General features: G+C 35.6%; 2 protein-coding genes across 2 annotated transcripts; one reads left to right on the top strand and one right to left on the bottom strand.

Annotated features, from left to right (window-relative positions):
* Window positions 1-1,948: 1,948 nt before the first annotated feature.
* On the bottom strand, window positions 1,949-3,217 carry mrpl54 (mitochondrial ribosomal protein L54). Its single transcript, XM_055216779.2, has 3 exons — window positions 3,046-3,217; window positions 2,501-2,657; window positions 1,949-2,415 (listed from the first exon to the last, which is right to left on the bottom strand). The coding sequence occupies exons 1-3, from the start codon at window positions 3,143-3,145 to the stop codon at window positions 2,283-2,285; spliced, it is 390 nt and encodes a 129-aa protein (XP_055072754.2). The 5' UTR covers window positions 3,146-3,217; the 3' UTR covers window positions 1,949-2,282.
* Window positions 3,218-3,621: 404 nt separating this feature from the next.
* fam32a (family with sequence similarity 32 member A) lies at window positions 3,622-5,473 on the top strand. The gene is made up of 4 exons (XM_055216780.2): window positions 3,622-3,779; window positions 3,968-4,106; window positions 4,639-4,692; window positions 5,033-5,473. Exons 1-4 carry the CDS (start codon window positions 3,712-3,714, stop codon window positions 5,099-5,101), a joined length of 330 nt encoding a protein of 109 aa, XP_055072755.1. The 5' UTR covers window positions 3,622-3,711; the 3' UTR covers window positions 5,102-5,473.
* The last annotated feature ends 6,287 nt before the right edge of the window (window positions 5,474-11,760 follow it).

Here is an 11,760-nt window from a genome sequence, read left to right as displayed (position 1 = left end):
TATGACATATTTTATGGAATCTCTAAATCTCATGTTTAATTTCATGCAAAAGAGCAGATAGATCTATAAGGTAGTCTTTAAGGAATACCTTTAAATTGATATTTATGTCATAATATATATATATATATATATATATATATATATATATATGTATATATATATATATATATATATATATATATATATATATATATATATTAGGGCCGGAACTTTAACGCGTTAATTAAGATTAATTAATTACACAAAAATAACGCGTTAAACATTTTTAACGCATTTTAATCGCACTTATTTTTGCACCGCGGAACATTTCTCATGAGTTTCGGCGGACCGATTATACTGGAGCACCAACTAGCGTTCATGACTTCACAACAAACCACAGTGAACATGAACCAAGAGGCTGATGAGATCGCTTTGGTTGGCCCCGTGGATGGGAATTTTTTTTTTTTTATAAAAAACGAACGGATGTAAGCGTCGATTAAAGCATGGTCGTGTGTAAGCTATGCAACAAGGAATTCACATATCACTCCGGGCACAATCATTACGGACAATGTCAGTAAAGATTACGGCGTCTTTTACCTTCTGTAAAAAGGTCCGGAGAAATTACCTCAGGTAATACAAATCCAGTGCGAATAGACCAGCTGTAAATATACACGTAAATCGCGTCATTTCCTTTTAATTTGCGGGTTTCTTTTAAATATAAAAGCGCTTAAAGAAGCATTTACTTGCGTTCTAGACGGAGAAACAAGTCAGTTACAAGTCAGTTTCTGAATAAAACACGACACAAACTTTAAAAAAAAAAGTCAAATTTACTTCTCAGAGGCATGGAACTGTTTATGAAACTGACGTTCTCCCAAACTGAAATTAAACACAGTGTTTCGCGTTTTCCTTGTCTGTGTCATGTTGTTTGCACATCTGATATCTGGAAGCAAGGTAACGTGCACGTGAAGACGAGAGGTGACACGCTGCGCCAACGAGTTACCCCTCCCACTTCTGAATGTTTTACAGAGATTTCTAATCCCGTCCGAATTGACCATTAATATTACCGACGTCCTGTGGTAAAATTACATTACGCCTTCTACCCCTGTAAAACTAATCCTGTCCGAATAGGGCTCAATAAACAATATTTTGTTGCTTAAGCTTATGTATTCAGTCATTATTCATGGTACACTCTTAGAATGAATGTGTTAAAAACAACACATTAGTGTTGATTCCGGGACAACACACTAACTGCGTCGTCCTGGAATCCACCCATCTCTGTGTTATTATTGAAACAACACATTTTGTGTTACTTTTAACACAACGTGTGTTATACTTGAACACAAACTCAACACACAATGACTGAGTATGTGTTTAAATTACACATAATGTGTCAAAATGTTACAGCACCCTGATGTTTATAAAATTAACACATCATTTCTAAGAGTGTATACTTAAATCCATGTAAAAAATTACTTCTTAATGTTCTCAGGTCAAATATTTATATGCGATTAAAATGCGATTAATTTAGATTAATTAATTACAAAGCCTCTAATTAATTAGATTAATTTTTTTAATCGAGTCCCGGCCCTAATATATATATATATATATATATATATATATATTAAATAAAATAAGTCATAAACAACTCCACTATAGATCTAAAGATATATTATATACATCTCATGTATAAGAGATGTATAGAATATAACTGTAGATCTATAGGGGAGTAGTTTGTCATTTTATGGCATCTGTAAATCTTACATCTCATCTCATCTATAGATCTATGGGGGTCTTAAACTAGGAAATACTTTTGAACAGGTTTATTTTGTCATATTTTATGCATCTCTACAACTCACATTGACTCGTCCACAAAAGGAGATCTATTTAATTGTTCTAAATTACTACTGCTAATTCTATTGCATTTATTAATACCACATTTTATCCCAAGACATTGCACAAAAGATATACATTCTGAGCATGCTAATTGATAATAGCATAAGAATTTTATTTCTGCATGTGACCATGACAAATACGCACAATGAAATGAATAGTACTAAACAGAATGATGCAACTTTACTTTTAAGTTAACAAAGAACACAGTAGCAAACCACTTGATCATCAGGTACACAGAAGGAAATAAAAAATGTTTCATCAATACTTTTCTGAACTGGCTGGACGTCTCTGATGTAGTCTCTAGTTTATTTGTAGAGTCGGATGACAAACACTTTTTGACCCATTCCCCACGTAATGTCTTGATGTAAAGCATCCAGGCCCGGTTCACAAAGATGCATGATTTAAACCCTTTACATCTTTTTGCCTTTATGCAGTTTGTTATGTCTCCAAATATGCTCCTTTCTTAAAAGCTTAGTGTATTCCCAACTGTCCGGATCCAGTTCGTTGAGTTTTTTGGGTGGACCAAGGTCCAGCTGAAACAACCTGGAGGTGTGTCAGACTTGGGTTAAAAATCATTTTCAATCACTTATTTTAGATACTATGCATTTAAAAAAGCACAAATTCATACCATTCTGGATATTCCTCCTTGGGTTTAAGAGGAGGGTCTTCGCCCTGTTTGAAGATGTTGACTCCAATTGCATGTGTGCACAGTCTGGCTGGGTCCTTACAGACTTCTGGGCCCTTAATAACCTCTTTTACCATTCCTTTACCTTTACCTTTGGTTGCTTTTATCGCACAAAAATATCAAATTAGTTTTCCTTAAGAAACACAATCATGCACTTTTGTTTATGTGATGAAAATTTTAATGTTTTGGTATTGATATTTAATATTATTATGAAAAGTAGAGTGACGTTAAATAGTAACCAATCACAACACCTAAAATATTTAATTTCCTGTATACATTTATACAAATGTTAACCTAAACTCTATGTTAGAAAAGATTTCTATTCCTGCTATTTATTAACTAAAGTTATACACTCTATCATTTATAATATACAACATTTATTGTGGCAAATAACATCATAAATTGTCATCCAAGGTCAGAAGTTGCAGGTTAATGTTGACATCAACCGATACAGACAATATTGCGTAATAAAACACGTCAAACCTTACCTACTTTCTTAGCATAATCACGGCACTGAATCACAAAACTCTCATTAAAACAAATCAAGTTTAACCTCTTGAATGAGTGCAGTACGTTATGTAGGGCCATTGTGCCTTTTGTGATCTTCCACCATGCTTGTCTATCCTACGTACATGTGAGACGTACTTCCGGGTGAGGCAGCAACGCGCATGCGCGCACAACTAGAGCCGTTCTCAAACGGAAGGCTGGATCCTCCGGAGCAGGCTGCATACGTGAAGCCTGGTTTATTTGACTTAGCATTACATTTACAAGTCATTAACATATTGCAACAATTTACGATTAACTAAAAATAAATGTTAACTTTATAACTGTTAATAATGACGTATGCAGCCTACAAATGCGACCTCTGGAGGATGCAGCCTTCCGCATTTCCGAGAAATCACTAATAGAGCTCTGTTGGCTCAAACTTTACCGTGTTTCCAACAGTAAACAGAGCGATAACTATTTCTAAACACAATGTGCCATAAAACCAACTACGACACGAGGAACGTGATTTGATATAAAGTAATAAACACAAACACGTACATTTTATAGTGTAACTCCTAACCACTAGATGGCGGTAATACTCTACAATCTATAAAGACTTTGCATTGCATTTGGACGCCACTGTCAGACTGAAAAGCCTAGTAGCTATCATGTCGGAATACGAAGCTACCCAGAAAAGTGCTTTAAAATTGAAAGGAGTCCAGTTGGCAAGTAAAAAGTATGTGTTAATATATTACGATACTTTTCTAGACACAACAAATTATATTTGTTGCTGAAATGCTGTTAGTATTTACGATTAACGAAACGCTAGCGTTAGCTGTTATGCTAGGTCTGTTGTGTTATGTAATTAAACGTTTTTTGTTTACAATAACACACATTTTTATTTATAAATGTTTGTTTTTATAGGAAAAAGAAGAAGGATAAGGAAAGGAAAAATTTAGAGCAGCAGGTGGTGAGCAGTCAAAATGAAGAAGGAACAAAGAAAGGTTATGTTGATAAAAGGACACCAGCTCAGATGGCGTTTGACAAAATACAGGAGAGAAGGGTACTTATGGTTTAATATTTTAGCAGTATAAACGTTTATATTTTGCTATTGTTTAATGTACGATATACATCATATTTAAATAAATAACTATAATCAATGTGTAATCCCTTTGCCATTTATTTATTATGCATTTAACGTCATTAAAGGGATAGTTCACCCAAAAATGAAAATTCTGTCATCATTTACTCACTCTCATGTTGTTACAAACCTGTATAAATGTATTTGTTTTGATGAACACAAAGGGAAGATATTTTAAGGAACGTTTGTAGCCAAGCCATTTGTGAGCCCCATTCACTTCCATAGTAGGAATAAAGAGTAGAGGTGAAGTGGGCTCACGAATGGTTTGGTTGCGGACATTCCTCGAAATATCTTCCTAAATGTTCACCAGAACAAAGAAATAAATACAGGTTTGTAACAACATTAGTAAATGATGACAGAATTTTCATTTTTGGGTGAACTATCCCTTTAAAACATTTGAATCAGATGTCAGTTTTACAATGTTTTTTTATTTTTGACATTGTTTTTTTACTAGCAAATGGAGCGGATTTTAAAGAAGGCCTCCAAGACACACAAGAGAAGAGTTGAGGTATGCACGTAACTGCTTATGTTTATGTATTTGTATTGCACTTTTTTTGGGCGGTTTCTCGGACAGGGTTTAGATTAATCCAGCACCAGATGTTAGTTATATTAGGACATTTTAAGAAGTTTTTTACAATCAAACCTCACAAAAAGCAATACTGGTGTGCATCTTGAGACAAAGCAATGGCACGATATATATTAAGATACGTAAATACATGGTGTTTTTAAATTAAGGCAGCTTAAACATTCATTTTAGGCTGGGACTAGCATAAGCCCAGTCCGGGAAACCACCCCAATTGTCTATTTCTTATTTTTAATAGATTTATTTTTACTTTTGTCTTGTTGAGGATTTTAACAGACACCTGGATGCATTGACCGAACATTATGACATACCCAAAGTCAGCTGGACTAAATAAACTGAATGTCTTTGGTTTAATTTTCAACTGGTTGCTAGCAGAGTAACATTATCTGTTATGATGGTAGTGGTACATTAAACAACATTCGACTGGTTTTGATGTTACTGTATATACATTATTTTTTATTTGTAACATTTTTGACGTTTTGCCTGTGTCGAGCAGTATTTGTGGATTCAGGTTATTCAGCATTTCTTTTAAGGGATTGATTTGATATAAGACCTGTATTTCTTTACCCTTGGTTTCTAAGTGTGCTTTTTTCTTTTACATCCCAACATTCTTTCAGAAGAGAATGGAGCTTTAGTCATATTTGGCTTTGTACCAATGTATTTTGCCTAGCGTCGTCTAAATAAAGATGTTGTACAAAGCAGACAATGTTACTCTAGATTTCCTTCCTTCCGGGGTCTTGAAGAGAAAGATGCTTTTTTTTTTTTTAAAGATATCAATGTTGCAGTATAGCTCAGTATCAGCAGGAGGCGCTGTTATTCTTTATCATTCCATCACTTGCTTTCATCCTAAAGAATGATCCATGTTTTGCTGTAAGGATCAGGTTTTCAAAGTAAAACTGGTACACAGATACACACTTACCAAATCTAGATTACTACGGTTTTAAGTGGGATCATACATCAGTGTTGACTAGGTCTACTACTAGCTAAAAACAACACAAACTGACGATTTGATCCAGATCAAAACCTTGGATTGGATTGGAATTTAGATTATTTTGTGATCCAATCAAATTTTTTATTTTAAACCCATTTTGAAAATTTGATAGCCGAAATCCTGTCAGAATACTTTTGAACAAAAGGTCTCTGGTAGCTTTACTCATTTTATAAGACTTGAGAAATGTAAATGATAATGTTATTGCATTTTTTTATTTGAAAGTTGTTTACTTTGTAGAATTCAATGCAATTTAATCTCTTCTACATTTGACATTCCCATTGAGTGTGTAAAAGTAATGAAAATAAATAATGGACTTCCCGTTTATGTACAAATTTGATTAAAGCATTGTATCATTTTTTTAACGATTTCTTTGTATGATACAGCTGCAAATAAGTATTTGAACACCTGTCTATCAGCTAGAATTCTTATCCCCAAAGACCTGTTAGTCTGCCTTTGAAATGTCCACATCCACTCCATTTATTATCCTAAATTCCTGTTTGAGGTCGTTAGCTGCATAAAGACACCTGTCCACCCCATACAATCAGTAAGAATCCAACTACTAACATGGCCAAGACCAAAGCGCTGTCCAAAGACACTAGAGACAAAATTGTACACCTCCACAAAGCTGGAAAGGGCTACGGGGAAATTGCCAAGCAGCTTGGTGAAAAAAGGTCCACTGTTGGAGCAATCATTAGAAAATGGAAGAAGCTAAACATGACTGTCAATCTCACTTGGACTGGGGCTCCATGCAAGATCTCACCTCGTGGGGTCTCAATGATCCTTAGAAAGGTGAATCATCAGCCCAAAACTACACGGGAGGAGCTGGTCAATGACCTGAAAAGATCTGGGACCACTGTTTCCAAGGTTACTGTTGGTAATACACTAAGACGTCATGGTTTGAAATCATGCATGGCACGGAAGGTTCCCCTGCTTAAACCAGCACATGTCCAGGCCCGTCTTAAATTTGCCAATGACCATTTAAATGATCCAGAGGAGTCATGGGAGAAAGTCATGTTGTCAGATGAGACCAAAATAGAACTTTTTGGTCATAATTCCACTAAACGTGTTTGGAGGAAGAAGAATGATTAGTACCGTCCAAAGAACCTCATCCCTACTGTGAAGCATGGGGGTGGTAGCAGCATGCTTTGGGGGTGTTTTTCTGCACATGGAACAAGGCAACTGCACTGTACTAAGGAGAGGATGACGAGGCCATGCATTGCGAGATTTTGGGGAACAACCTCCTTCCCTCAGTTAGAGCATTGAAGATGGGTCGAGGCTGGGTCTTCCACAATGACCAAAAGCACACAGCTAGGATAACCAAGGAGTGGCTCTGTAAGAAGCATATCAAGGTTCTGGCGTGGCCTAGCCAGTCTCCAGACCTAAACCCAATAGAGAATCTTTGGAGGGAGCTCAAATGTGTTTCTCAGCGACAGGCCAGAAACCTGACTGATCTAGAGAAGATCTGTGTGGAGGAGTGGGCCAAAATCCTGCAGTGTGTGCAAACCTGGTGAAAAACTACAGGAAACGTTTGACCTCAAACAAAGGCTACTGTACCAAATATTAACATTGACTTCAGGTGTTCAAATACTTATTTGCAGCTGTATCATACAAATAAATTGTTAAAAATTGTCTGGATTTTTTTAGATTATGTCTCTCACAGTGGACATGCACCTACGATGACCCCTCCATGATTTCTAAGTGGGAGAACTTGCAAAATAGCAGGGTGTTCAAATACTTATTTTCCTCACTGTAACACAAATGTTATTACAGTAAATAACTAAATAAACATTTGTTATGCATAACATTTATAAATATACCCTTTTGAAGCACTTAAACATATTTACAAGACATAATTAATGTGGATCTGACATTTAAAGGTACTGTTTGAATAAGTGTGTTGAACAAGTGTGGTGTTTGTGTGTGTGACACATCATAACGTAATGTTAAAAAGTGAATAATGCAATATATTGGTTTATCACTACAATTTATTATTTTTCATAACACTCAAAACAAAAGTTCAAGTTGAGTGCATTGCGGGTTATAGTGCAGAGTGCCCTGTAATAAACTGCCCATACTATTGTATGCATGTAAGGAAAATATACATACTATATACACCACAGAAATGCTAAAGTCTGCTAGTATATATTCTAAACATAGCCCAGAATTGACTCCGATACGTATCTGCTTTGAAATTGTACCCCTTGTGGTCTCGAAGCCAATGAAACCTCTTGTCATAAGAATCTTCTACCAGCTTTAAGCACACCCGTCAAATGGCGTAATTACAAGGGTCAGGCCACTTTAGAGCTCGTGTGCGTGTGCCGGTTCTCTGCGCACATACGAGATGAACAAACATGAAACAGACGAAACCACATAATCACATTGTTAAATTACACACTCATAAAGTCAAATGTATCAAAGCTGTGCCACAGGGGTATAATCGCAGATCAACACAATGTGTCCAAAACATCAATCACTTAGGTAATGGGAATATTTACTTAGTTATTTTGCAATTGTTTAGCTGCTAATAATACGTTAAAGAACACGAGATGGGTATGAACAGATCACTGGTGCCATTCAAAAATACTTTCACTTTGCAGTTTTCTGATAGTTTTTTCCACAAATTCCAGTGAAACAAAGTAAAATGTTTAATTTAAGAAACGTACAGCACACAAACAATTCAGAATTTCTCTGGTACACTGTCAGAAAAATAAATAGTCCCCACCTGTTACTGGGGCTGTACTCTTTCAAAAAGTACAGCTGTGCACCTTAAAGGGATAGTTCACCCAAAAATGAAAATAATGTAATTAATGCCTCCCCCTTATGTCGTTCCAAACTCTTAACACCTCTGTTCATTTTCGGAACACAGTTTTAGATGTTTTAGATTTAGTCCGAGAGCTTGCTGACCCTTCATTGAAAATCTACATGGGTGATTCTCACGAAAACTTGGTTTTAAAAATGTCAAGCATGAAAATGTAAAAATTGCTTAAATTTACTTTTTTTCCCACCAGACATTAAAAACAAAGTCTGGAGTAAATGGCAACATGAATTTAAAAACTTTTACTTATCATTTAACACTTTTTGTAACATAATTTAAAAAATGAGTCCTAAAAAATCTCATTACCGCAACAGTCAGAAAACATTAACACTGACATATTTTCAAAATGACATGACAAACATGAAAGAACATAATTTGGAGATTCTGCACATGCATTTAAAATCAAAGTATTATGCTTCTATTAATTAAATTAACATTTAATAAGCATATGTTGCGGTAATGATAATCAAAATGTCGTCTAAGCATTCTGACAAGACAATATTTCAAATTAACTGTAAAAAAAATGATCTTACCTGGTAGACATCTTGAAGTAACTGGTCCATGTGCTTGGTCACTCAAAATCAAACTTTATTAAATTCTGTATGTGTGCTTAAACTGTTCTCAAAAAGTGTTGCGGAGGATGAGAACATCAGGCATGGACACATAATTTCCTAATTTTTCTACATTATTATTATACATGAATATTCAGTAAATATTTTTTCTGTCATCTAAAGTAGTCTAGCAAAACATCCATTTATTTTTTTTCTTCATATTTTTGTGTTAATTTGATTAAATTACAACATAACGCATGTTCAAACACAGCCGGACACATTGCGGTAATGAGAATTTCAGCAGAAAATGAGATAAAATTTACAATTATAAATTCTTATGTTGAAATCACACATTGTGCAAGGTAGAACACAGTATTGTGTTAATTCTGATGCTTTTTAATGTTACTATATTACACATTTTAAAGCTAAAATCATTAGTGCCGTGGTGTTTCAATGGTTTCTTGAGAATCACCCACATATGATATACTGTCCATGTCCAGAAAGGTAATAAAAACATCATTAAAGTAGTCCATGTGACATCAGTGGGTCAGTTAGAATGTATTGAAGCATCGAAAATACATTTTGGTCCAAAAATTACGACTATTCAGCATTGTCTTCTCTTCCGGTTTGGTTGGAATACGCGTGCACGAGACTAAAGTCACGTGACTGCAGTGACGCGGATGTCGTGTTATCCTCAGACATGTTTGTGAATTTTTTTTTCAAACTTACAGCGTGTGTCTCCCTCAGACTGTAAACGTAGCTCAGGCGCACACAAAAAAAAATCCAGCTTGGGCACACCAGATAACACCTCCGCCGCGTCACTGCAGTCACATGACTTTAGTCTCGCGCATGCACTTCGCAACATTTTGGACCAAAATGTATTTTCGATGCTTCAACACATTCTAACTGACCCACTGATGTCACATGAACTACTTTGAGGATGTTTTTATTACCTTTCTGGACACGGACAGTATACTGTTACTAGATTTTCAATGAAGGGTCAGAAAGCTCTCGGACTAAATCTAAAACATCTTAAACTGTGTTCCGAAGATGGACGGATGTCTTATGAGTTTGGAACGACAAGGTGAGTCATTAATGACATAATTATCATTTTTGGGTGAACTATCCCTTTAAAGGGGTCATATTATGAGACTTTATTTAAGATGTAAAATAAGCCTTTGGTGTCCCCAGAGTGCCTATGTGAAGTTTTAGCTCAAAATACCCCACAGATTATGTATTATAACATTTAAAAATGGCCACTTCATAGGTGCGAGCGACAATGGTTTGAAAAAAGGAAAAAAATTGAATAACCAATACGTGAAACTGGCACGAAAAAGAAAGTCGTGCCACAGACACGTGAAAACGCGGAAACACGTCACTTATATGCTCGAAACATTTCGAGCTGAATTCAAAAACAGTCTCATTCCTATCTTACCATATCTGCGCTACTCACCTGACCAAACTGCTTTACTGCAGAAGCTGCCTTAAAGGCTCCGCTGAGGGCTTAAACCAGTAACGAGAATTTTGGTTGGTCGAGTTTGTGAACCAATCATATTCTTTCTGCCCTCAGAACATGTTTGAGTAAGGAAAACTCCTACGTGCCTCAAATAGACTAAATGGCAGTGCCATGGTTGGATAGTGCAGATTAAGGGGTGGTATTATCGTAATAAGACTCGCTACCTACTTCACAAAAGAGGTTAAATCTGAATGACCAAATTTTTACATGCTTGCAGAGACAAAACTTAAGTTTCTGTTTTTTTTCACAATTTCTAGGTAGGTTGATAGCAGCACTGGAGACCCAATTATAGCACTTAAACATGGAAAAAGTCAGATTTTCACGCTATGACCCCTTTAAGTACCTCTGAGGTACACATATTGTTACCAAAAAGAGCTTATTAGCACCTCAAATGGTACATATTAGGACCTTCTCCAAGGGCACTGCCCCAGTGACAGCTAAGGTATACATATTTTGACTTTTTTTTTATTCAGTGTATTTACTCCCCATTTTGCTTTCGCTAACATTCACTTGTGCAAATTCTTATAGGGGCAGTTTCCCTTAGTTAAATTAGGACATTTAAGTTGTTTTTACAAACACACATTACAAAAAACAATACTGATGTGTATCTTGAGACAAAACAATGGCACTGATATATGTTAAGATATGTCTTGAAACTGCCCCATATGTGTTATCCAAACATAATAAGTTCCTTGTCCTCTACATGCTTTAATATAAACACGGAAAATATTTTAGGTTTAAATTAGATTTTGGATCCCAGATTTTGAAACAGCACAGCATGTAACCAAATAATTAGCTATTGTTAGGATTGATTATAGAAATATAGTTATTCATGAAAGAGCCTAAAGCAGCCTGCAAGCACATGTGTGGCTGTTTTATATTTGCAATGATCTGTGTACTTTCTTGACAGTCGGCCTTAATTTCCCTTTGAGACAATATTTACAATTCCCCAGACAATGCACAGTTATTATAACCTAGTAATAAATTATTGTTGCCATGGTGATCAGGGCGGGTCGGTGACGCTGGATCATGTTAACATGTGGTTCTAATGAGAACGTACAGTATTGATGTTATCTAAAACTGACATCAGAATGTTCATTCGCTATGTCGATGTAATTCT

Source organism: Misgurnus anguillicaudatus, chromosome 23 (assembly GCF_027580225.2).
Source record: "Misgurnus anguillicaudatus chromosome 23, ASM2758022v2, whole genome shotgun sequence".
Taxonomy (NCBI): Eukaryota; Metazoa; Chordata; class Actinopteri; order Cypriniformes; family Cobitidae; genus Misgurnus; species Misgurnus anguillicaudatus.
This window is presented reverse-complemented; position numbering and strand designations above follow the sequence as displayed.